General features: G+C 48.1%; 1 protein-coding gene across 2 annotated transcripts in view; it reads right to left on the bottom strand.

The window, feature by feature from the left end:
- Window positions 1-27,490, bottom strand: part of RASSF5 (Ras association domain family member 5) — an 81,050-nt gene that overhangs the window by 29,723 nt on the left and 23,837 nt on the right. Inside the window, exon 2 of one of the 2 annotated variants that reach the window (XM_024248944.2) lies at window positions 21,466-21,587. In XM_024248944.2, coding sequence (XP_024104712.2) covers window positions 21,466-21,587 — 122 coding nt within the window. Of the gene's footprint in view, window positions 1-2,077; window positions 2,609-21,465; window positions 21,588-27,490 lie in introns of those variants that run through there. The other variant, XM_024248952.2, reaches the window with a different exon arrangement.

The following is a 27,490-nucleotide window of genomic DNA, read 5'->3' on the forward strand; positions in this document are numbered from 1 at the left end:
GCTTCTCGTAAGGACAAGAGGGGCCATGCCCACCACCCTGAAGCATTTATCCCTGATTACCCTCTCTGAGGTTCAGTAAAAGGAGTTTCTTAGAAGGGATTCCTGTCTTCTGAGGGCTTACAGACTCCAGCAAAATGACACAGGAAGATATACAGAGGCCTCAAGATACGAGGTGGATTCAAGACACAAAGTACAGGAAGTGTTTCTGCAGGGACCAAACCAAAGGTGTATTTTCTGGAGGCAGGCGAGGAAGGAGAACTGGGGGGAAGAAGGGAGAGAGATGGCTGTTCAGGCCATGGAGCAAGCCATCCCCCACACCAACCCCATCCCAGTGTATTTTCTTATTGGATATTTCTATTTCTCCCAAGAAATATCAGAAACGGCTATCTTTTCCACTGCCAAATAAAAGAAACCCCATCTTTGCACTGCCTCTTCCTCACCTAATTATGCAAAAATCTTACCCTCTGAAACTGAGGGCTTGCAGCCTAGCTGGCAGTGAGAGGCAGGCACAGCACCTAAACTTTGGTTTAAAAACAGGAACCATTTCCTTCCCAGGCAGCAACAAAACACTCTAGAGAAATAGTTCAAAACCTCAGCTGTATATCAGAATTACCTGGGGAGCTTTTCAAAATCCTGATGCCCAGGCTGTACCCCCAGGCCATTTAAATCAGATGCTTTGGGCATGGGAACCAGGTATCACCAGTATTTTCTAAAGCTTCCTGTGAATCCAGTGTGTAGCTAAGATTGATAACCACTGGTCTAAATACCTAGCTAGCTGGAATATCTGTGGGGGTATGTGGGGACTTATACCATGCAGCAAGAACCCCACGGGAGGGTGGGACACCTCCCCTCTGCAGCCACGGTGTTCTGCAGGAGCCCCACCTACAGCCAGGGAAAGGTTCGCCTGTCCCTTTGCCCCTCACCCTCCAGAACATCCCCTGCTCTCCAGCCTCATGAATGGTGCCCTGGAAAACAGGTGCTAGTTACAGGGGCCTATTTTAGTTGACTCTTTCAAACATAAAATCACAATCTCTTCTTTGGTTCTTGGGCCTCTTCTCACAATTGGAAGGCACAGTGCATTTGCCTGACTTCAGAACCCAGGAAAGGCAGAGCCTACAGGCAAGATGAATTATTAACAAAGGAGGCCCCAGAGTCAGGCCTGGGGAAGTTTTTGGTTAATTTGAATTGGTGTAGCACTGCTGAATTAATGATGAGCCTGCCACACACCTGTGAAATATAACAGCTCACTTCTGTCTATAAACAGCCCCTTCTAGGTAACCTCTCTAAGGACCTGGCTTGGAGCCCTCTCATCTAAGTAGCAAAACAAATAAACAAACTCAGCTTTACCTCCACTCCCACCAAGATACTGACAGACACGAGGCCTGCAGCCAACTAGGAGAGTGGCTAGGGCACCCAGGCTTGCTGGGTGTCTAGAGGCGGACACCTTTAGGAAACACAAATCATGCCATCAGGAAACACACGCAAGCCCCTTCAGGTTACCCAAACCGACCCAGGAAGTTAAAGTGGTAGCATGACAGCAGCCTAGGCCAGAAGTTTTCGTCTGCTTCTAAAAACACCCTGGACTTCTGCAAAGTTGCTGGATTATGACTTAAGGTGGTTTCTGGCCACTTCAAATATGGAAGTCTCAACCGATGAATGTGTGTTTATGAATGTTTATCAACTGATGAATGTTTATCTTCCTGAGGGATTGGGTGGCATTCAGTTTCCATCCAGAACTTCTAAGCTAGGATTTGGGGAGGGGGTGCGGTGATGAGACCCTGCACTCAAGGCACAGGTGAACCTGCAGCCAATCTACCAGCCAGGGGCAGCCCCCACGTTCTAGAGAGCCATTTTGAAGAGATCTGTGGATGGAACCGCTGTGAGGAGGGCTGACCAACTGAATAGTGCAGGTCCCTGACGGGCTCCAGATACGATGCTCAGCCCTCAGGGCAACTGCCTGGCCACTTTCCTGACATGTGGCTTTGTCCCTTTGCTGGGAGCAAGGTTTCCCTTCTAGATTGACCACAGAAGTTATTTACCCCCATGAAAGGCTCCTGCATTCCATTATTATGTTTACCTTTGAAAGATGTTTGCTCTGCGCATTTCTGAAAAAGGTGGTCTTAGCAGTGAAGAAGCAGTCTTCCAGTTCCTCGTCCAGGCTGCAGTACCCACTGCTCATGCTGCTGTCCACGGTCATCTAGCCCGGAGGTCCCGGCCGAGGCCGCCAGCGCATCAGAGGGGGCCGGGCTTGGGAGGCGGCGGAGGGAGATGGGCACCCCTCCCCGGGCTCCGCTTGGCGTGAGCCCCTAGCTCTGAGCCCCGAGCCAGGAGCTGGTTGGGTAGCGGGCCAGGCAGAGCCGGCGGGCCGCCTGCGTTTCTTTCAGCGGGGTGCGAGCGCTCGGGCGGCCGGGTAACCTGCTCCTGCCCCCGTGCCTCCTGCGCCTGCAGAGCCCCGGGCTCCCGGCTCGCGCCTCACTCCCTGACTCGTCCGGGCTCTGCGGTTTCGTGTCCCCGGCGCCAGTGCCCTCCCTCCACCGCCGTGCAGAGCGCCATCTCCGCACCTCCCCCGCCTCCCGCGCCTTTCCTGCCCTTCGCGTAAAGCAGTTCTGAAGCCACTTCCTCTGCAAGGTTCCTCAAAGCCGGCTCGGCTGTCACTGCGCCCCTCCCCCGCCTCCCCGCCGCCTGGGTGCCACCCACCCCCGGTGGCAAGTGGACTCAGGGAACCGCAGGTCATATAAGGGATGCAGGGAAAGAAGGGACCAGGATGGACCCGAGGGGGAACACTCCCTCTGTTCTTTCTTCATCATGCACTTGCTTCTGGAAAGAGCCCATTCTCATCAGCCCCTGACTCAGGTTCCACGGAGTAGAAGGTGCTAGCTATAAGGGCAACACCATCCCTCCTCCCTTCTCCCCCATCCACTTCCTCACCCCCACCCACTCCCTCCCCCATTCGCTGGGTGGGGGAGGCTGGGTCAATCGGAGTGGTTAGAGAAGAAAAAAATCAATATCTGCCCTGCCTGGGGAAACAGCAATATTTTAAGTTGGAAATGCCAGAAGAAACTGCAGGGTCACCACAAACACATGCAAATCAGATGCAGAGTTATGGCAACCTAGAGAGCAAGCTGCCTTCCCACCCATAGAACTTGGCCCTCAGGAAGCCTCAGGATACACAGGAGCCTGCAGACACCATCCAGGTTATCTGTGTATCTTCCTGATAGTCTGAGAAAGAGGGGTCTTGGCCAGATCTTGTCATTCCTAACACTGAGGAGGGCTCATTTATATTTTCCCATATGACTGGACAAAGGAACACATAGGGCTGAATCCTTCAAAGCAGTTAAGACAATTACCCCACAACAGAATCAACAGCAGTTCTAGCTACCATTGTTTGAACAACTCTCTGTGCAGGTGATTTACATGCACTCTATCATTGACTCTTTCCAATAGCCTTGAGACAGAGACTGTGTACAGATGAGAAAACTAAGGCTCAGAGTCACACAGGTAGAACATGTGTGCTGGGACTCAGCCCCGGTGTGTGCGGCTGCCTATGCCCCTAGTCACTGTCATGTACGGACCCTCAGCAGTGATGAGGCTATTTGGGTAGGCACTTTGCCATCTTTAAATACACTGGGGGCTGGAGTCCCAGCGGGGAAACAGCCTTCAGAGGCCTGGCTTTGCTACCATGTTCATGGAGTCTGATGGCTCATGGACCCTGGAGCGCCCTGGACTGTGGCTGAGAGGGGTTATCCGGTCTCTCTCCAAATCTGTGTAGCTTTTCCTACAGTTCTGAAACAATCCAGTCCTGGGGAAACATAAGCTGGGTGGAGGACTAGACTCAGACCCCCGGACACCAAGCTGCCAACTCCATCTTAAGCTCTGGCTACCTTCATGAGAAACCCCCTCCCTCTCCCACCTAAGCCAAATCCATCAATCCTCGGGAAGGTTTCAAACTGCAGCCCAATTTGGCTTCATCCTCCCACACAGTCTTCTTCCCAGAAGCCTGCGAGTGCCTGGCAGGCACAAACACAAGAGAGCTGAGAGTCAGCACCCCAGCCGGCTGGCCGCCCTCGGTGCAGGAGAACTGTCAATACCAGTAGCTGTCTCCTCTGGCAGGCAGATAAGAGGAGGGAGACGGTCAGCACCAGGGGCTGGGGTGAGCTACAGGGTGTTTGCAGGGGAAGATCTCACATTAATGGGGGTGAAAGTAGGTTCTGGCTTTGTCTGGAGCAATCTTTTTCTCACATGGGTATTTTAGAGGCTGTTTGGGGGGTTTTCCCCAGAGAGGTGGTTTCCTGTGATCCTTGGGCCATCAATAACAGCTCACCTGCTTTGTCCAGCCAGCTAAGAAACATGCTTTTCTTCATAAAAAGAACCTCCTTGCTCAGTGGGAATCTGATACTTAAGAAAAAAAAAACAGGCCCCAGATTCTCTGTGGCCACACTGTGTCCTTGGATTCATGCGGGGAAGCTCTGCAATGCAACGGCAATGCTGCATGTTCAAAATGTGCAACCTTCACATACAGCTAATAACAACCTATTCAAACACCAAGCCAAGGTACCCCAGGAGTCAGCACGAATCTCTCCTTAGAAGCAACACACCAGATGCCAGACCTGGTTAGGAAAGTTCTCAGGGACACTGTGTTCTTTTAGGGTACTGCTCCCTGCCGTTCCAAACATTATGAAAATCTGACATCTGAATAGGGCCTTTCAAACCCTTTTAACATCCATTATTTCACCCAGGCTACTCTTTTATCCTAAGAGCAGGTACTATGCCCATTTTATAGATAAGGAAACTGAGGGAAGTAACTTGTTCCATCACAGCTCATTACTTTCAAAGCCTCTTGACTTCTAGTTAATGTCTCTTTCCCTACCCTGTCCCAGCTGTCAGTGAATCTAGGTTTGGAAGAAAGCCATGTGTAAGAAGTCAGCAAAACAGAGACTGTGCTGGCAAGGACTTTAGGACTAGAAGAAATATACAAAGATCATATATAATATACCAAAGTTGGCCAGCCTCCAGGAGGCAAAATCCAGACTGAAGCCCCAGGGTCTCAAAGGAAGGAAGACAGGACTCCCTGCAGCATCTAATGGCCCTGTCTGAACCTCTGAACCTCTTCCCTATGAATAATCAATAATAGTGATAGCTTGGCCAGGGTAAGAGGGTGGGGGCATGGAAGAGTCTGAGCAAGAGCCTTTAAGGCCCTGAGATGCGATCGCACAAAGGATGGGAACTGGCTGTTCTTGTCCCTGGACTTAGGAAGAGGAGGCTGGATATAAAGCTGTAGCAGCCAGAGCCCTAAATCCATGGCACCGTGCTGGGGTTCAGAAAGCCCCATTGAAATGATGAATGGGCCACTTTCCTAACTCAAAGTGTCAGATGATGAAAGACATTATTTTAAGCTTTTTTCCTTTCTCAAATGCAATCCTGTCATGTGGCCAGATCCTCTTATAAGATCCACCCTGTAGTTCTGCATGTACCAGAAAAGCTGTGATACAGGCCTGGAAGTCAGGAGCTTGTATTCTAGCCCCAGCTCCAACTCCAGCTCGATATGGTATCTTGAGCAACCATGGACATCAGGTTTCCTCAACTGTCCAATTGAAGGGTAGCAGCGGTGGAGATCAGATTTAGGGCCTTATGACCTTATGATCAGATGTAGTGACATATAGAGAGGCTGAAAACCAGGGCAAGGTGCCACCCCACCCCTGAGACATATTTTGAAATCACCGTTAGCTAGTATGTGCAGGCACTGTACTAATAATTTGTTCATAATTTCATTTAAGCCCTACAACAAACCTATGAGGAAGCTACAGTTATTATCTATATTTTACAGAAAGCAAAAGGAGGTTAAGGCAAGTTAAGTAACTTGCACGTATCCACACTGCTAGTTAATGGTGGAGCCAAATATCAATTCCCCTGGGTCTGACTCCAGAACCCAAGTCCTTGAACTCTATACTCTGCGGCCTCATGGTTTACCTCTGTGATTACTCTCATAATAACCACATGCCTGAAATTATAGTCCATTACAAACAAGTTAGGAACCACTTTCTCCATCTGCCTATGCCCCCGTCTTCCTTTCAGCTTCCTGGGGCCTTCTCTTCTCCCCCTGTGTACCCCTGCTCTCCTTGGGGGGTAAGTCTCACCTATGCCAATGGTATCAACCACACCTAACAGACTCAGGGCTCATAATTCTTTCTCTCCCGGGTATCTCCAGGTGGGTACCTGTAACAGCTCACTGAGTACCCAGACCTTCCTCTTGGAGTTTCACTCTCAACAGGGTAAAGACTGAGTTTGTTATTCCCCGTCTTGTCCGCCACCTGCTCCTTCTTTTCCTCCCTTAGTATTTACTATCTTGATGACTGCCATTAACCAAGATTAGTGCAAAGCCTTCTCAGAGCTCCCTGTGTTCCTATCTCTGCCTCCTCCAAACCCCCTACCTTTTTATTGCCACAGTTACCCTTCTGAGATGAAGATCTGATCATGGTACCATAACAACTTCCATTCAGATTTCAACAAAAAATTATTGAATAATTACTATGTATCAAGTTCTACTTGCTTATTCTTTCATTCATTTAGCAAATATTTACTGAGCCTTTTTTTTTTTTTTTTTTTTGACAGTGTCTTGCTCTATCACCCAGGCTGGAGTGCAGTGGCGCGATCTCACCTCACTGCAAGCTCCGCCTCCCGGGTTCACGCCATTCTCCTGCCTCTGCCTCCTGAGTAGCCGGGACTACAGGCGCCCGCCACCACACCCGGCTAATTTTTTGTATTTTAGTAGAGGCGGGGTTTCACTGTGTTATCCAGGATGGTCTCGATCTCCTGACCTCGTGATCTGCCCGCCTCGGACTCCCAAAGTGCTGGGATTACAGGCGTGAGCCACCGCGCCCGGCCTTACTGAGCACTTTCTTCAGGCAAGCACTAGACTGGGTGTCTGAGTTTGGGCATGAATAAGACACAGTCCCTACCTTCTAATAATATACAGTCTAGTGACAACAACATTGAATAAGACGGTCTAATAAAGTTACTGGATGAAAGTTACACATTTCATTATCTCACTTAATCCTCAGAACCCTGCAGGAAGGTATTTTGCAGATGAATGAACCGAGGTTCAGAGTAAACTTGCCCAAGCAAGGAAATGGTAGAATCAGATTCAAACCCAGAGCCCCTGTAACTTTCCATTACAGTTGTCCTTTCTCCATCGACTCCCGCCGCCTATTCCAAACTCTTGAGCAGGTCCTTCAAGACCCTTCACGGTGCACGCCCAGCCAACAGTTCACACCCATCTCCAGGTACAATCAAGCAACCCTCGTTACAGCTGCACAAAATTCGATTCACATTCCCAGAAGCCACCCTTCCCTCTTGTGGCTTAGCTCTTGCTATTCTCTCCTTTGATGTCAAAATCCTCCTCCTATGGCCTCCCCACTTCCTGACACATATTCCCCAATATCATCCATACCTCCCACACCTTCCATCTGACTCTGACAAGCATCCTTAACCAGATGTCCTATCTGGGTTGAATCTTAAGATGCTGCCAGTCATCCCTAGGGTAGCAATTTTCAGCATTCAATGGCTGTGTACAGCAGAGAGCTCGGTGTCTCCCCAGATGACTTCCTGTTGTAAGAGGTGAGTGGTGGCACACCATTTAGGTTAGACTCACCCTACAGTCACTTTCTCAGCAGTGCTAACCCACACCACACTTCTGATTGGCTGCCAGGCTAACAGCTTCGATAGGCCTTGACACTGAACCTGCTGAAGATAGCTGAGTTACCCTAGTTGTCCACACCGTCAAGAACTCATGTCAGGGTCTGAGTCAGGGCCAGGGGCTCTGTCTTCTAATTTTCCTCCCTAGTGAGAATACAGAATGACAAAAGATGTTTCTGATCAACAGCCGTCTCCCTGATGTGCCCCTCTCTGGGCAGGACCAATCCTCCAACATCCCGGGCAGCATGGTCACCAGGGTGAGATGTGAACAACTATTGCACTGCTACATCTAGCAAGGAGGGTCTTGCTGCCTCTCGCCTCAGGGCTAGCCTAGCCCAGCTGGGGGTCATCTCAGGAAGCCCACTGCTTCTAGGGTAAAAGGGGATAGGCTGTGAGGAGCCCAGAGAAATGTCTCCAGGGTTTAAGGATTTCTAGAGAAATATGCACCAGAGTTCTGTCCCTCCTTGTGGCCAGGACTTCAGGTGCCTCCTTTTTGGGAAGCATTTCCATTCTGCCTAATCAGAAATACATTGGCGTGGGCTGGCCCATCTGGGGCTGGTCAGATAGGCCTTGGAGAGGCTCCTGTGAGGGCGGCTGTTCAGTGCAGATGAATCACTGACAGCTTTGGCCAGCAATTCTGGCTTCTAAAGTGTGGTGGGAGTCTGTGAAGGAGCCATGGAGAAGGCTGTCCCAGATGGGACGGCCTAGTCAGGGTAAGGATGAAGGATGTCCTGCTCAGGGTAATGTGGAGGGAGCGGGGGACTGGCTCCTTCTCTTGGCAGATATAGGTGGGCTGGTGTGCATCTGGCACCTCTAGAATCCCCTGGGAGCAGCCATTAGTTTCTTATCAAGGGAAGGAGTCAGAATAGAAGAAATCAGTGCCAAATTTGGGGTTTGGAAGCTAAGGAAATACTGACTGAGGGACTAAGTGGGGTCTAATGTATTCTGCTCCCCACCCTCACATCTACCAGGAAAGATTAGATGTGGGATCCTAGTTTCTGACTTTTCTGACATTCCTGCCATGTCAACTAAAGATGGTGAGTCTCCTCTCATTTCTGGTGGCCAGAGAATAACAAAAGATGCGTTAATGTCAATTGATTGCTAGATCATAAAGTTATTAAGCTATAGAAAGCCAGATTTTAGAGCTGGGAGCGCTAAACTTGCTCCAAGATGGCAGAAAGGGGCTGTCAGCAGCCTTAGGACTGGGTACCAGAGCGGGCACATGGATTTGTGACTGTGTGCTCAGGGCACAACACAAAATTCCCATTTTGGAGCGTTACCATATTTTAAGATGATGAGAGCAGCATTGTTCCCACCCATAGCTATCTTGAGGATAATGTGTCTACAGAGGGCAGGCAGCCTGCTGGGCTGAAGGCTCTCAAACACCATGGGGGCAAGGGAAACTATGTTATTTGCCAGTCCTATTATATATATTCCTTGTGGTAGGTGCTGGGAACACACTGGTAAAAAACAAAGTTCATGCTCCATGGAGTTTACAAGTGCTTTTATGCAGTTGCCACAACAACCACACTGGTGTCCCCATGTAATAGCTAAGAGAGGTTATGTACTTTCCTAGTGTCATAGTAAGTGGGAGAACCAGCATTCTGAATGCAAAAAACCTCCACAAATCCAAGTTCACAATCGAATAAAACGAACTTCTTCAGCACCTACTATGTGCAAGGCCCAGCGCATTATGAGGAAGACTAAATGGCAAAAGATAGGATCCCTGCCCTCAAGGCATTTACCCAATGCGTAAGGCTGGATATTAAATGAACTAGTACGAATTAGGATTAGAACAGTGCCTGGGGGAGTTCTGCTTCTGACAAAGATGAGGGAATAGGATTCAGATATATCCTCTTGATTAAAACAACCAAAAAAATTGATACAACTAATGAAACTGGTTTTTAAAATACTGGCTATCAGGTAATGAGGAATAGCAATCCCTGAGACACAGGAAACAAATTAGTTGATCCCTAGATTTACTCCCAGTTTACTCCCAGATGTGGTGCAGAGCGGGTACTAAGGTGGAGCCTCGAAAACCCCCTGAAGCTGAGGAGATGCTGCTCAGAGTCTAGGGAGACAAAGGCAGCCCAAATTCACAGGACAGAGTAACTGAATGGAGACAGCTGCCGAGAGAGAGAACTGCAGAAAGGCCCCTATAGTATTCACCTGCGTGCTTACTGATTGGTGGGTGCATGGAAAGAAATGACCCAAGGCTAGAGAAAGAACCACCCAAAAGGATTACGGGTAACAGTGTCTGCCCTCATACAGGGCAGGAATAGTGCCTGTTCCTACAAGCCATACCAGAAAACCTCATGATTTATTAGGCACTGGGTAGAGTACACAAAGAGTCTTACCTTAGCGGTGGGAAATAATTAGCCCTAGACTGAGGACTGTTGCAATCCTGACAAATCTTAAAGAGGCTCTTAAAACCTTAAAAAGGATCGAACTTCTAAGTAATTTAACTGGGTCCTAGAACAAAACTCAGGAATATTTCCACAGGGCTGGGTGCAGTGGCTAATGCTTGTAATCCTAGGACTTTGGGAGCCTAAGGTGGGAGGATCACTTGAGGCCAGGAGTTCAAGCCCAGCCTGAGCAACTTAGTGAGACTCTGTCTCGACTACTAACCACAACTGACACAGATATTAGCATTGTTCAAAGACACTAATTCTGGTGTCTCAGGCAGCCCATTGCTTCTAGGGTAGAAGGGGATAGGCTGTGAGGAGCCCAGAGAAATGTCTGAATAAGTATATGCTATTTATTCAAAAAGTTAAAGTAGGAGAAATGGAAAATATTTTAAAAATCCACATCAAACTACTGGAGTTGAAATTTACAATGCCTTTGACGGGAAATAGACTACATGGGAATTAATGGCAGATTAGACTTTGCAGAAGAAAAGATTAGCAAACTTGAAGACACAGCAATAGCAATGATCCAAAATGAAGCACAGGCCAGTCGCGGTGGCTCACACCTGTAATCCCAGCACTTTGAGAGGCCGAGGTAGATGGATCACCTGAGGTCAGGAGTTCGAGACCAGCCTGGCCAACATGGTGAAACCCCGTCTCTACTAAAAATACAAAAATTAGCTGGGAGTGTTGGCGGGCACCTGTAATCCCAGCTACTTGGGAGGCCAAGGCAGGAGAATCACTTGGACCCAGGAGACAGAGGTTGCAGTGAGCCAAGAACGCGCCATTGCACTCCAGCCTGGGTGACAGAGCGAGACTCTGTCTCGAAACAAAACAAAACAAAATGAACCACAGAAAGAAAAGAGAATTTTTTAAAGGAACAGAGCAGTAAGCTGTGGAACAAATGCAAGCAGTCTAATATACATGTAAGTGGTATCCTCAGAGTGGGGGGGTATAAAAATATTTGAAGAAATAATGCCTCCAATTTTTCCAATTTTCATGAAAACTATAAATCCACAGATCCAACAAACTCAATGAACACCCAGTACAAGAAACATAAAGACAAGTACAAAAGGCACATTGTAACCAATTGCTCAAAACCAGTGTGATACAGTTTGGATATCTGTCCCCTCCAAATCGCATGTTGAAATCTGACCCCTCATCTTAGAGGTAGGGCCTGGTGGGAGGTGTCTAAGTTGAGGAGGCAGATCCCTTATGAATATCTTGGTGCCCTCCCCAGGGTAATGAGCATCTCGTATTGTTCCTTCATGTGAGAGCTGGTTGTTCAAAGGAGCTTGGCACCTCCTCCTCTCTCTCTGGCTCCCTCTCTCACCATGTGACATGCCTGCTCTCCCTTCACCTTCCGCCATGAGTAAAGGCTTCCTGAGGTCCTGATCAGAAGCCAAACAGATGTTGGTGCCATGCTTGTACAGTCTGCAGAAACATGAGTCAAATAAACTCTGTTCTTTATACATTGCCCAGTCTCAGGTATACCTTCATAGTAACACAAAACAGACTAATACATAGCGATAAAAAGAAAAAAGAAGAATATGTTATATACAGAGGAGCAGAGATAAAGATACCAGTAAATTTATTGTTAGAAATAATGCAAGTGAAGAGGTAGTGAAGCAACATCTTTAAAATAATGAAAGAAAAAAGTGCCAACCTATAAATTTCTATCCCGTAAAAATCTCTCAAAAAGGAAGGTGAAATTAGAACTTTTTCAGACATGGAAAATTGAAAAAACTCATCATCAGCACACCCACAAATACAAGAAATGTTAAAGAAAGTCCTTCAGGCAGAAAGAAAATGATATCAGATGGAAACCTGGATCTACCAGAAGAAAAAAAAAGTACCAGAAATGGTAACCAAATGAATAAACAATGTCTTCTCATTTAAATCTCTTTAAAATATAATTGGCCATTTAAATAAAATAGTAACAATATTGTAAGGGGCTTATAGCAGCGGTCCCCAACCTTTTTGGCACCCGGGACTGGTTTTGTGGAAGACAATTTTTCCATGGACCGGGGTGGGGCTGGTGGTTTGGGGATGACTCAACTGCATTACATTTATGGCGCACTTTATTTCTGTTATTATTACATTGCAATATATAATGAAATAATTATACAACTCACCATCATGTAGAATCAGTGGGAGGCCTGAGCTTGTTTTCCTGCAACTAGATGGTCCCATCTGGGGGTGATGGGAGACAGTGACAGATCATCAGCCATTAGATTCTCATAAGGAGCAGCCTAGATCCCTCGCATGTGCAGTTCACAATAGGGTTCAGGGTCCTCCGAGAATCTAATGCTGCCGCTGGTCTAAAAGGAGGCAGAGCTCAGGCTGTAAAGCGAGCCATGGGGAGTGGCTGTAAATACAGATGAAGCGTGGCTTGCTCTCCAACTGCTCACCTCCCGTTGTGCAACCTGGTTCCTAAAAGGCCATGTGTGTGGCCCTGGGGGCTGGGACCCCTGGCTTGTAGTGTATGTGAAAATAAAATACAGGACAAGAATGGTACAAAGGTCTGTGGATGAGAAATGGAAGGATACGATTATTTTTGTTTTTTCTTTTCTTTTTTTAATTTTTTTTAAAATATAAAATAGAGACAGGGTCTCACTATGTTGCCCAGGCTGGTCTCGAGCTCCTGGGATCAAGTGACCCTCCTACCTCGGCCTCCCAAAGTGCTAGGATTACAGGTGTGAGCCACTGTGCCTGGCCAGGGTTTTATACTATACATGACGTGGCATAGTATCATTTGACAGGTACACTGTGATAAGCTAAATATGTACAGATGGTTCCCTCCTTTCAATGGTCCTACTTACGATTTTTCAACTTTAAGATGGTGCTAAAGAGATGCACATTTGATAGAAACCATAATTTAGTTCAGCGTTCAATAAATTACATGAGATATTCAACACTTCATAAGAAAATAGGTTTGGTGTTAGATGATTTTGCCCAATTGTAGGCTAATGTAAGTGTTCTGATCACATTTAAGATAGGCTAGGGTAAGCCATGTTGTTTGGTAGGTTAGGTGTATTAAATGCATTTTTGACTTAAGATATTTTCAACTTTCAGTGGGTTTATTGGGATGTAATCCCATAAATTAAGGACCATTTACATACTGTAAAAGCTAAGACAACCACTAAAATAACAAAACAAAGGGTTAAAGCTTGCAGGCAACAAATGGGATAAAATGCAATCATAAAGTATATTCAATTAGTCCAAAAGAAGGCAAGGAAAAAAAAGAAAAAGCGAACCAAGAACAGATAGAATACTCATAGAAAACCAATAGCTGGCTGGGTGCAGTAGCTCATGCCCATAATCCCAGCACTTTGGGAGGCTGAGGCGGGAGGATCACTTGAGCCCCTGATCACTTGAGACCAGGCTGGGCAACATGGCAAAACCCGGTCTCTACAAAAAATACAAAAAAGTCAGCCAGGTGTGGTGGCACATGTGTAGTCCCAGTTCCTCGAGAGGCTGAGGTGGAGGATCACCTGAGCCTGGGAAGGTCGAAGCTGCAGTGAGCCATGATTCTGTCACTGCACTCCATCCTGGGTGACCGAATGAGATCCTGTCTCAAAAAAAAAAAAAAAAAAAAAAATAGAAAAAGAAGAAAGAAAAGAAAAAATGTAGTAAGAAGATAGACTTAAAATCTACCTATATCGTGAGCCGAGATCGCGCCACTGTACTCCAGCCTGGGCGACAGAGCAAGACTGTCTCAAAAAAAAAAAAAAAAAAAAAAAACTAGCTATATCAATAATCACATTAAATGCAAATGATCTAAATACTCAAAGGGTAGAGATGAGCAGATTGGTTTAAAAAAAAAAACAAGATCCAACTATTTGCTGCCTATAAGAAATGATCTTTAAATATAAAGAGACACATAGCCTAAAAATGAAAGGGTGGATTAGGGAATGCCATGCTAATGGTAATTAAAAGAAAGCTGCAGTAACTATGTTAATATCGGACAAAGTAGGTTTCATAGTAGAGAATGTTAACAGGGATAAAGAAGGTCATTTCATAATGATACACAGGTCAATTAACTAAGAAGACATAATAATCCTAAAAGTATCCCATGTGCTGGCTCGTGCCTGTGATCCTAGCACTTTAGGAGGATCGCTTGAGGCCAGGGGTTCAAGATCAGCCTGGGCAACAGAGCAAGACCCCATCCCTACAAAAAACTCAAAAAATATTCAGGCATGGTGGCACACACCTGTAGTACCAGCTACTTGGGAGGCTGAGGCTGGAGGATCACTTGAGCCCAGGAGTTCAAGGTTATAATGAGCACCACTACACTCCAGCCTGGGTGAAAGAGTGAGACCCTGTCTGTTAAAAAAAAAAAAATAGAAGAAATTCCTAAAAGTTTATGTACCTAATAATGGAGCTTCAAAATACAGCCATATTAACTGTAAAGAGAAATACACAAATCCACAATTATAGTTGGAGATTTCAACACTTCTTTCAATAATAAATGAAATGAGTAGACAGAACACAGGTATGCCTCAACAAATGTCAGCCACTGTTGTTATCAGTCACAGTTCAGTTAACATGTGTTGAAGCTTTCAGAAGGGACCCAAGACCCTGCACCTCCTGAGAGGTGTGCTGGTAGGTCTATCAAGTGTGTTAGGGAGCCCGAGGACACATCCCCCCACCCCCAGCACCTGCCCTTTTAGGCGCATTTCTTCTTGCTCTCTGGCTCCCCCATGTGGTCATCCTGGGTTCAACACGTGGCTGTTGGGCTGAGGGACAAGACAGGACTGGCCACAGGAGCTTTTTTTTCTCAAGGGTCTGGAAAGGTAGAGACCGGGTTAATGCAGACAGTGGCATGTCTGCAGGAGGGAGCAAAGGACTGGGAGCCAGGAAACACAGAACTCCAAGCCAGCGGAGTCACTACTCTGCTGCAAGGGCTGAGGGGTGATTGCAGCAGGGTCCCTGCTAAGGCTTGACAGTGTTTGGGGTTGGGGGTGTAGGCAGAAAGGCAGCAGGGACCTGCAGGGCTGAAATGCTGGCTGGCCGGGCTGATCTATCCTGGAGCCCTGGAAGCCATCTGCCCCTTTGGTGAGTGGGGACAGGGACTCATCCACAGGGTGGAACAGTGACTTGGGGCCTCAACAATAGTCATAAACCTTATAGCAAAAAATGTCCACCCAAACCACAAAGCCAGAGAGTCCTGGTTTTATATCCAGGACAATAACCCTACTTTCTGGTGTTTTGGAGAGCTGGCAGAGCCAGACCATAAGGGTTGTGTGTGCTAATCCAGATTTAGACTCATTTTGAGAGCAATGGGAAGCCACTGAGGGTTTTCATCACAGGAGTAACACAGTTAAAAAATCTAAATCTAGCAAGACTCTTAGAGGTACCAGAGATGGCCCAGGACTGTCACCTAGAATACTCATGCTTTTGTCCACTCGCTTTCACACACCTCTTCTCGCTGGAGCCTCACAGGGTCCCCTTTCTCAGAGGAGAAACCTGAGACTCAAAGAAACTAAGAGGCTTGTCCTGGCTCATATGTCAAGTATTTCGTCTACACAATCTGGATTAGAACCTAGCTATTCAGTCAGCCAGGCCAAGGGTCTGTGTTTTAAGAAAACATTTACTGCCTTTTAATAATATGACATTAGGGCCAGGTGCAGTGGCTCACACCTGTAATCCCAGCATTTTGGGAGGCCGAGGCAGGCGGATCATGAGGTCAGGAGACCGATACCAGCCTGGCCAACATGGTGAAACCCTGTTTCTACTTAAAATACAAAAATTAGCCTGGCATGGTGGTGCACGCCTGTAATCCCAGCTATTCAGGAGGCTGAGGCAGGAGAATTACTTGAACCCGGGAGGCGGAGGTTGCAGTGAGCACAGATTGCACCGCTGTACTCCAGCCTAGCGACAGAGCAAGACTCAATATAAAAAAAAAATAAAAAATGACATTAGGAACATATGAAAAGCATTTGGCTATTCAAACAACACAGAAACAAAGGGCAAAAGGTGAGAGCCTCACTCTACCCCTTTCAATGTCCACCCCCTCCCAGGGTGAAATCTCTTTCAGTAGTTAGCTGAGCACTACCAGGCCCTCGTTCTGCATTTACACACACACACACACACACACACACACACACACGTACATGCAAAATACAAATGGCCTGGTCCTATGTGTACTGTGGAGGGACCTGCGTTCATGCTGCACAATTCCGTATCAGTATATACAGATCCAAGTCTCCTTTGGAAGAGCACCTTGATATTGGTAAGAACAGCTGGCAATTCCTTCTCAGCATCCCAGGAGCTCTCTCCATTGCTCACACTGCCCCTTAGGCACTCCCTGGACCCAGTGCCCTGGTAGTCCAGGCACTAGATGGCCAAAGAGAGTAGCCTCTATAGGGCAGCATCTCCCGCAAATGACACCTGAAAGGACTTTAGAACAGTGCCTGGATTTTTTTTTTTTTTTCTGTCAGGGTCTCACTCTGCTGCCCAGATGGCAGTACAGTGGCATGATCATAGCTCACTGTAGCCTCCTTCTCCTCAGTTCAAGCTGTCCTCCTACCTCAGCCTCCCAAGTAGCTAGCACTACAGATGCACACCACCACACCTGGCCAGTGTTTTTAATTTTTAGTAGAGACAAGGCCTTGCTATGTTGCCCAGGCTGGTCTCAAACTCCTGGGCTCAAGCGATCCTCCTGCCTTGGCCTCACAAAGTGCAGACATTAAAGGTGTGAGCCACTGTGCCTGGCTAGTGCCTGGCTTAATAAGTGTTTGTGGAGTAAATTTGAGGCAATCCTTAGACACATATTAAAAGAAATTATAAGTATTCATTTAATGTGTGCTGAGAAAAAATTCCTAAGTACATCAAACCAGTGATTCAAGGATATTTTAAAATTTCCTTTAACATAAGTTTATTTAAATTTAATAAAATAAGTCTATTTAAAGAGAAATGTTAAGTAAATAGTAGACAGGTGGAACACGAGCAGGGCCTGAGTCCTGAGTGGGGAAAGTGCCTGAGTGTGGTCTGGGAACGGCCATGGGAGGGGCTGGCCTTTGCAGCTGAGGGCCTGGGAGCCTGGTTTCCGAGGTTGCTGCTCAGGGACTGTCTTAGTCCATTTTGTGTTGCTATAGGAATACCTGAGGCTGGGTAATTTATAAAGAAAAAAGGTTTATTTGGCTTGGGGTTCTTCAGGCTGTACAAGCATTACACCAGCATCTACTTGGCTTCTGGGGAGGCCTCAGGAAGCTTTTACTCATGGTAGAAGGGGAAGGGGGAGCAGGCGCGTCACATTCGAGACGGACAGCAAGAGAGAGATGCTAGGGTTGTCTTAAACAACCAGCTCTTGTGTGAACTAATAGAGCGACAGCTCATTCATTATTGCAAGGACAGCACCAAGCCATTCATGAGGGATCCACCCCCATGACCCAAACACCTCCCAACAGTCCCACCTCCAACATTGGAGGCTACATTTCAACATGAGATTTGGAGGGAAAACACACATCCAAACCATATCAGGGACTCTGGAGGATCAGGAGGAAGGGGTAGGACTCTGGGCCTGCTGGCGTAAGATTTGAGCACTGGCTGCAAGGGATTGGAGTGGAAGGGGTGGCGCTCATGATGCTCTCTTGCAATCTGTGCATTCCATGTACCAAGAAAAGTGGCACCCAAGGCGAAAGGGACAGAGCTGCCGGGGTTGCCCTGGGCTGCAGCAGGTGATAATGAGAATCCAGTGGTGGGCAAGGACAACGACTTCTTCTCTTGGGGCCAGCTTCCCCATAGGCAGCGAAAGGACTGAACCAAGCCATCAGAGGCCTCACTTCATCGTGAGGGCACCAGGAGCCACTGAGGGCTTTTTTCCTCCCAGGGGTGACATGATAAGAGCACCTTTAAGACCACCAGAAGTATAAATTCTTTGGGGTGTAATCCTAAATAAAAGAACTGCAGCTGTTAGGGTAACTGATTGTGGTCATTAGCCAATAGCGATGATGTTCCTTAGCAAATGAGGCTTAAACTGAAAAAGGGGTCTAGGGTAGACCTGAAGGAGATTTGCTTGGTCACACATGGGTGCCCAGGGAAAAGTCAGACATCAGAGACCTCAGAGATCTTTAAGGAGAGACTCCGAAACCCTCGTTTCTGTGGTTGACAAAAGCACAGACAGCTCCCAGCTGCCTTCCTCGGTTTCTGATGCCTGTTTCTGATGGCCTTTTGAGTTTGCCACTGGGGATTCTGAGCTCACCCCTGCCTGCTTCCACACCTGTCCCTCCTTCCTCCCCAGCTGCCTCCCTGTGGCATGGCAGGGATAAGACAGAACCTTGGGATTGTTGCTTTTAAAATGTTGAGGCCAAATACTTATCTACAGGATGATCTCAATCATGTTTTGAAAAATGTATGAATGTTCAGGAAGAACATATAAAAATGTTAATAAAGAATGGTTCTCTCTGGATGGAGGAAAATAAATGCTTTTCTTTTCCTTAAAGAGCAGAGAGGGCCGGGCACAGTGGCTCATACCTGTAATTCCAGCACTTTGGGAGGCCAAGGTGGGTGGATCATTTGAGGTCAGGGGTTCGAGACCAGCCTGGCCAACATGGTGAAACCCCATCTCTACTGAAAATACAAAAATTAGCCGGGCATGGTGGAGCACACTTGTAATCTCAGCTACTCAGAAAGCTGAGTGAGGCAGAATTACTTGAACCCAGGAGGTGGAGGTTGCAGTGAGCTGAGATCATGCCACTACACTCCAGCTTAGGCAACAGAGTGAGACTCTGTCTCAGGAAAAAAAAAAAAAAAAAAAAAAAAAGATCAGAGAGGAGAAATGCCACTGAGATGAGACCCCCCCTAAGCCATACATACCCGGAAATAGCTGAGCTCAGATCTGAGCCCCTGCTCCCTTAAATCCCCCAAGAAAACAGCACTAGCACATGAAGTTAGCTCAGCCCAGGTGATGATGTCAAGGTGAAAGAAAGCTCCATCTTGAGATTTAACAGAAAATCAAGCCAAGGCGGAAATGAGCACAAACAGGCTTTTTAGAAGAGGCAAGTGGGCCTGGAGCAGGGCCCAGGTTTTATTGATAGAGGGCTGGGTCCTGCCCCAGTTCTGCTGAAGCATGCAGTCAGGCCTGTCCAAGGCAAATACAGCAGCAGCCTGATCCGGCCAGCCCAGGAGCAAACCCCATGCCAGGCTGTTTGCCCACTGGGGGCTGTTCAGCTCCCACGTGGGGTTCTTGGCTCCTTCCTCTGCAATGTTTCAGTGGTGTTTCTGCTCTAGACAAGCCCTGATTTCACTTGCCAGAGGGTTCCAAAGTTGATTCTTCTCTCCAACAGAGGAAAGGGGGTCACTCTGTTTCCAAAAACTCAGACTTGAAAGCATCTCTTCACTGCTGACATTTGGAGGATGAGACAATGAATCCAGCCAACTCTAGGCTTTCCCTGGGCCTTTTGCCTGCCACACTTGGGAGATCGCTAGCCCACTCTAGGGCAGGGTTTCTCAGTCTTGGCCCAATTGACATTTGAGGTCAGATAATTCTTTGTTGTGGGGGGCTGTTCTATGCAATACAGGCCAGCTAGTAGCATTCCTGGCCTTTTCTAGAATCAGTAGCATCCCCTAAGTTGTGACAACCAAAAATGTCTTCAGACAAATGTCCTAGGGGGTGAGTAAAATTGCTGCCTTTTGAGACCTGCTGCTCTAGAGGAAGGAATAGAAAAAGACCCAAAGAGGAGACCCAGGAAGTAATGGGGACAGCCGGAATCCAGGGTGGGGTGCAGGGCTGAGGAGATCAGAAAGAAGAGACGCTTGGAAACTCCCAAAGAGAAAAGCAAATTGAGACCAGAAAAGGTTGTTTCAATAAGATTTTTAGGAAATGTTGCTATATGGTGTGCTATGTAACCTCCTCCCTCTGTCTTCTGAGGAAAACCTTCAGGAAACATCTGCATTGCCCATCAGTGCTTTTGGGGACCAGATGTGCCTCCCCTCCTTTCCCTGTGCCCCATCCTGGATAGACAGTTCCTGCTAAGGGTAAGGCCCTTTCAAGAGGCCTGGTTACATTCAGGCTACACCAGAAATAGTTACTATTCCAGCGTCTGTGGAGAGATGTGCAAAGTTTTAAAATATACATTTTAGAACCAATCCAGTATCACCCTTATAAAAACATGTATCATTCTTGCTTTCTAATAATTCTTTTTCCAGGGAGAGAGAAAGGCATGGGGGAACAGCTGGGAGGCTGGTAACACCCATGGTGAATTAGGCATTTGAACACTGTTGATTGTGTTCCAGAAAAAGCATGTGATGGCTACTCTGGAGACTGGGGGCTGCTTGTGAGTCCCCCATCCAGCACCTGGGTCCCCCATTGTAGTTTCTCAGAGCACCTTGAGATTTTCTGTCAGAGACACAGGATATATTTGTTTAAAGTCTCGCTCCCTTACCCTACTGTGAGCACTGGATGTGTAGAAACCATGTCTGTTATTTTCATCATTAAGTCCTCAGCATTCCTGGGCCTGGCACATGGTGAACACTCGAAACTTATTTGTTAAATGAATTAAAGGATTATATTCTTACTTCCCTCACTCGCAACGTTCAACTCACACATTAAGGCTTAAATCAAACATCACCTCCTCTGGGAAGCCTTCCCTGATTTCTCCCAGCAGAAACAATTGCACTATATAGCCAAACACTTAGTTCATACTTTTATTGCAACATGCATCACAGTGTATGCTATTTGTTGGTATTCTGCCTCCCCTGCCAGAATGTAAGCTGTCTGAGGACAAGAATTGTGATGTATCATTTATTACCCCAACTCTCACCCATGCTTGGTACACAGTAGATACTCAATAAATGCTTGTTCAATGCAGAAAGCAATAAACACACTCCTCTGTCTCCATTCTAAATCCTAGAAATCAAAGTTCAGATACAGTTCAAGTGTCTTTACAAAACCCAGAACCAAAAGCTGCTTTGGACATCAATTTTCTGGTTCTTTAACACAGGGAGAGAACATTTGCCCAGCCCCTCTGAAGGTTGGGCTGGCCTGGCTGGACAATGTGCTTGAGATGCCTCAGCCCCAGCATCCCCACTGTCCCAGGGCTATGAGGCCTTTAGGGACGATCAGAAGGCTTCTCTGGAAGCCACCTCACTGCTCACCCATACCCACATCTCTGGTTCAGAGCCCTAAGCCACAATAGGCTCTGTACTTGGGGGGAACTACAGGGGACTTCTGAGTATCTTCAGAGTTCTCTGTGTCACTTCCCCTAGTCCCATTGGAACAGGGTGTCTGTGAACTCCATCCAATGCATGTGGAATCTGAGGCCTCATGCCACCTCCTGCTCACCAGAGCTCCTGGGAGAGAAAGTGGAGCCCGGGGCACCCGCAGAGGCTGTTCCCAGCTTGGTACACGAGCTTTGCCACCTACCTGGCTGAAGGTCAGGGTGAGGGTGCTTTCTGGAGAGGGTCTGTCCCAGGATAAACCCTCCTGCTGACTGCAGTCCAACTGGATCAGGCTGCGGCATTCTGGGTGACAGGTGAATTTACAGTCTGGAGGTAAAGAACAAAAGGGAGATTAGAGGACAGGCAGGATTCCTCCCCACTTTCACCCAGAGAAATAACCTGGGAGATTGCATTAGTTCCCAGTGGGAAGAGCAGTGCAGGAGAGAAGTGGTGGGGCGGGAGACAGCGTGAAGATGCCGCCCTGCTTGGAGCCCCCAGGAAGGATGCAAGTTAAGTGCTCTACGCATTTGCAAACTGCTTTCACCTGCGTTACTTTGTGTGACTCTGCAATCATTATTGTTTCCATTTTACAGATAGAAAATTGGGGCCTAGAGACTGAGTGACTTTCTCGAGGTCGGATCTTCTGCCTCCCAGACTGGTGCTCTTTCTACCACTTTACATTAATCAACCAGTGGCCATAAATCCCTGGGGAAGGACTTGACTTTTCTGGGCTTTATGTTGCCAATCTGTAAAATACAGGTTGTGCATCCCCAAGCTGAAAATCAGATCTCCAAGATGCTCCAAAATCTGAAACTCTTTGAGCATCGACATGACACTCTAAGGAAGTGCTCATTGGAGCAATTCGGATTTTTGACTTTCAAATTTGGGATGCTTGACTGGTATCATACGTATTCCCAAATCTGAAAAAAATCCAAAATCAGAAACACTTCCGGTCTCAAGCATTTCAGATAAAGGATACTCAGCCTGTATGGGTAATAGCTGCCCTGCCTGCTTCTAGTTATAAAGGAGGACATATCTTGAAGAATTAAAAGTGCTTCCAGAGACAAAGGCATTATCATAGCAGGAAGTGCTGTTACCTCTCTCTGACCTGGCCCAGGCTAGAATGTGGGGATGCTACTCTGAATGCAGCTGAAATAGCCCACAAACCACATCCCAGATCCAGGGATTCCACGGGGGAAGCACATTCCATCGACAATGTTCACTTCCGTGGAAGCAGAGACTTAGTGACCAGAGTTGAAAAGAGCCTTGGGGACTACCTTAGAGATGGGGAAACTGAGGCCAGAGAGAAAAAGTGAGGTGCCCAATGACACACAGCTCATTGGTGGCAGCGCCAAGGCTGCTAATATTTTCCAGCTTTCTCAAGGGCTCTCTTTGGAGCCTCCTGGCAGAAGGGAGGTGAAGTCAAAGGCAGCAGGAGACTCAGCGAGGCGAGGGGAGGGCAGGGGAGCCGGGGTGGAGGGTAGTGAAGACAAGGTGGCAGCAGAAGAAAGTAACACAAGTCCATCAGCAGGCAAAATGCTCGCATCTGAGGTGTGGTCCTCACAGATAGCTGCCGGGTCAGCTGGGGTCACCTATTCTGGAGGTGCCTCAGCTCGGCCAGAAGGCCCAGCCTTCTAGGTGCTGGAATCTCATAAATTTTCCTTCTGGACTGTGAAGGCAAGTCATGAGGATGGGCTAGAGTGGGCAGGTTTTGTGGCAGGAGTCGTGACACCCTGGACTTGATTGCATACCTGGGGATTAGGGGGCCACTTTTGGTTGATAAGGGCTCAGGCACCTCGAAATGCTTTTCCTTCCAACAGGCTCCAAAAATTCAGTACATTTGGTGTCGATTTTTAAAAGCCACCACAGCACACTCTATCTTGGCGGAAGGGTGATGGCTCCTTTTCTCCCCACTTTTGGGGAGCTTTGGAATGACACCCCCCTCTCCCCAGCTGCCCCTTCCCTTACTCCCCCAAAGATAAGCACCTGGGCCATGTTTCTTGCACGGGTTTTGCCACTTATGTCTGCAGGGGAGCACCCTGACAAATGTGGGGACACACAGAGATCCCAGAACCACACGACCTTCCTACCCATGGCCTGACCACCTTTCTGCAACAGCGTCTGGAAGCTTCACTGCTCATCTCCCTTGTGCTCGAAAGTGAAGCCCACCAATATCCTCTCCTTCAGATCCCACGCTTCTCTAGGCCTCCCTCCTCCTCTCACTTGGAGACAGAAATGAATGAAGTCAATTCCCTGGGGCATGCACCCATCTCCCTGCAGGCACCCACATGCATTTCTGGGTCCTCCATGGGAGACCTCTTGCTCAGCACAAAAACAGCCTCCCCTTTAGTAAGGTGAAGGGCACAAAGGGAAGTGCAGGCCAAACTTCTGCCCGCAGTGCCCAGAAATACCAGGGCTTTGATAAGGGAGCACTGAGGCCAGAACCATGGGCAGCATTGTTCCTGGCGCTGGCACTGGGACACACCTGTATGGCTCTGGTAGAGATTTGAGCGATGAAGAATGCTCTGAGGATGCCAAGAAATGGCAACAAGGCAAAGGAGGAAGGACTGAAAGCTCGCCCAACTCCACGGTGATGAGAGCTGCCATAACTCACAAATGGGAAGGCACCTGGGAGAGGAGGAAGTTGTCTCTCCTCCTCTTTTAGCTCCTTGTCCTATTGGCACAGGCAGTCTGTGTCCATCTGTGCATCTGAATCTCTCAATTTCCATCTCTCTCCCTCACACACACACACACACACACACACACACACACACACACACACACACACTGAAAACATCACCATGCTGAGCTGGACAACACTAAGTAGCAGAAGACTCTGAGAAGTGTTCTGGGATTTTATAAGAAGCATGTTTGAGCACCAAAGACTTTGTTCCATCAGACCATGTAATCACAGGCTGCGGCAAAACCTCTGAAGCACATCTTCTTACATCCTGGTCCTGGAAATGCCAAGCCCAGGGCTTTTAGGCCAGCAGAGATGAAGTCAGAGCCCCCATGCCTTTCTCCAAACCCAAAAGCAACAGGCTGCAGGCCTGACGTGTTCAGGGATTGGGGAGACCCATGAGATTCCAAAGACAGAGCCACGTTCCACTAGACCCAGTGGTTAATTCTCCACAGACCACAGTTCCCTTAAGGCAGCTCATCATCAGCTGCTGCCAAACCAAACCAGCCCCTGCCCTTGGTATTCCACTGTCCTCCACAGCCTTCAGCTGGTGCTCAATTTATGTTTTGTTTTTTGTTTTTTCTTTTTGAGGCAAGGTTTCACTCTGCCGCCCAGGCTGCAGTGCAGTGGTGCTATCGTGGCTCTCTGCAACCTCCACCTCCTGGGCTCAAGTAATCCTCCCACTTCAGTCTCCTGAGTAGCTGGGACTGCAGGCGCCCACCACTGCACCTGGCTAATTAAAAAGGGTTTCACCATTTTGCCCAGGCTGGTCTCGAACTCCTGGGCTCAAGCGATTTGCCCATCTCTGCCTCCCAAAGTGCTGGGATTACAGGTGTGAGCCACCGCACCCGGCCAGGTGCTCAGTTTGGATGAGGAAGGAGGGAGGGAAAAGTGAAACTCTAGGTGGAGCATGGCTTCCAGGAAGGAAGGGTTCAGCCCTCCCTGGACAGCTAGTGCCATCTCCTCTGGCAGCAGCATCAATGTCTGGAGCATGGGGGCTTCCTCATGCTCTGTGCTAGCCCGAGAGTGAGGATGAATTAGACAAGAAACCTGGGAAACCTAGGCTCACTGGGCAGATGGGCCGCACATGTGAAAAGATAACTAACAACAGAGACAGCCCAAAGCAGGGGCCTGGCTGTGGCACAGACCTAGGAAGCTTGCTCAACTAGAGACAGTTGCCAGCCAGAGCAGGCAGGGAGGGCTTCAGGGTGCAGGCAGCTCTGGGGAGCTTCCAGAGGAGATGAGACTCCAGGGAAACCCTGTGACCTTATCACAGGGGCCAAGAGGAGGCAGGGGATTCTGTCATCACTAAAGAGGACAAGGATCTTGCCAACAAGAGGCAGCAACAGATTAAGGAGTAATATTTGTAGGTTCTAGCTGTAGTTTCTCTGGGAGAACAGGCATTTCTTGATATTGACATTGCCATCTGTAAAATCAAATGATCCTTTCCCTTTTGTAGCCTTTCCTTCCAATGATAGCCCCTATCCCTATTCCTAGGGGATGCTTTGAGGAAAGTAAATGTGCTTCCAGGATTTGGAAGAGGGGCCTATGAAAATATATAGAAGGGGACAACTATAAAGGGAAATGAAGGAGACAAACCACAGTAGGAGCCCCTCTCCCCAGGAGGGAGCCACAGCCAGGAGCTGGGATGGAGGGCTGAGGACCTCAGCACCCAGGAACCAAGCACCATGAACCAGGTGACTTAAACAAACAGAAATACTGTCTCGCAGTTCTGGAGGCTAGATTGAAATCAAGTGTTGGCTGGGCCAGGCCTGCTCTGAAATAACCAGGAGAGTCCTGTGTTGCCTCTTTCTGGCTTCTGATGATTTGCTGGATTCCTCGGTGTGCAGCTGCACGACTCCAGCCTCTGCGTCCATTGTCACGTGGCGTTCTCCCTGTGCTTCTGTCTTCTTATAAGAATACCAGTCAAATTGAATTAGGAGGCCAACCTACTCCAGTGCGACCTCATCTTAATGACACCTGCAACTACCATATTTCCGAATGAGGTTGCATTCTGAGCTACTGGGGGTTAGAACTTTTTTTTTCTTTTTTGAGACAGGGTCTCACTTTCTCACCCAAGTTGGAGTACGGTGGCGTGACCATAGCTCACTGTAACCTCAAACTCCTAGGCTCAAGCCATCCTCCTACCTCAGTGTCCTGAGTAGCTAGGACTACAGGTGTGTGCCACCGTGCCCAGCTGATTTTTTTGTTGCTGTTGAAACAGGGTCTCTCTATGTTACCCAGGCTAATATCAAACTCCCGGCCTCAAGTGATCCTCCCACTTCAGTCTCCCAAAGTGCTGGGATTACAGGCATGATTCACCGTGCCCAGCCTGGGCATTAGGACTTAAGTATATCATTTTTGGGGAAAGCCCAGTTCAATCCACAACACGGACCCTCCCTGGGTCATATTAGGAGCACAGAGCCCTTAGGCCCAAACAGATGGTGGTTTCAAGTGGAAATCACCTCCAGAGATCACAGTGGGCCGGCAGGACAAGACGGGGAGGCTAGGGAGTGGTAAACTGAGGCCAAGACGGCCTACCTACTTCTACCGGGCCTGCTCCTGGGCTTCACAGTCCATGAAGGTTACCGCCAAGGTCACCACCTCAAACATGGCCCACAGGCCATGGTGGCCTATGCTTGGAGATGGCATTACTTCTTTCACTTTAGCCCTGAAGAAGTAAAGCCAGCAGGTGGAACTACACAGGAGTTCCACAGCTAGGAGGATGTTTTTCCAAAATTCAGAAGCTACAAACCTCCCCTTAATCCCCAGGGCTGCCAATGTTAGCTTTTACCCCACCCCAGTTGCCAAATGCACACACATACAGAGGCACACACATGCACCCTCTGCTGTGTGGCTGCATAGCCTGAGTGGCTGTTTTCTGAACCAGAAAACGGGTATGTTGATAAGAACTTATTCTGTTGATAAGAAACCCTTAAGGCCCTTTCACCCCAGAGTTGCATGCAAGATACAGAGACAACATAGAACTCTCCATTTAACTCTCCCCTCCTCCAGCCCAGGCCAAGGTGTGGGTAAGGGCCAGGCGGGCACCAAGGCGACTGAGCCCAGATGGCAGCAGAGCTACCAGCCTCCCCTGTGGTCAATCCCAGGTCAGTGAACAGCAGCTTCTCACTCTGCATGGACAAAGCAACTTCTGATGCCTGAGGGAAAACACGACAACTTCTGAATCCGGGGACCTATGCCCATTCTCTGAACACCCCTACGCCTTTTTGAAGAAAGCCAATCTTACAGCAAACCTTAACACCCCCTTCCCCACTCTCCCTGAGGACCAGCAGCCTGGCCTATGCTGTGATATCATGGAAAGAGAATGGACTTTGAAGAAGGCGTAGCCTCCAGGCCCCGCTCAGTTAGCTCTGTGACCCTGGGTAAGTTATGAACTTCTCTGAGCATTAATTTTCTCTACCCTAAAACAGGAATCATAGTAGCCAGCTCCTAGGGCTGCCATGAGGGTTAAATGGGGTTCCTGACGTCAAGAACTACACAGAAGCCCTGGAAGGTGGAGGCTCCAAGTTAAGAGTTAATGATCCAT

The sequence above is a fragment of the Pongo abelii genome, chromosome 1 (assembly GCF_028885655.2).
Source record: "Pongo abelii isolate AG06213 chromosome 1, NHGRI_mPonAbe1-v2.0_pri, whole genome shotgun sequence".
Taxonomy (NCBI): domain Eukaryota; kingdom Metazoa; phylum Chordata; class Mammalia; order Primates; family Hominidae; genus Pongo; species Pongo abelii.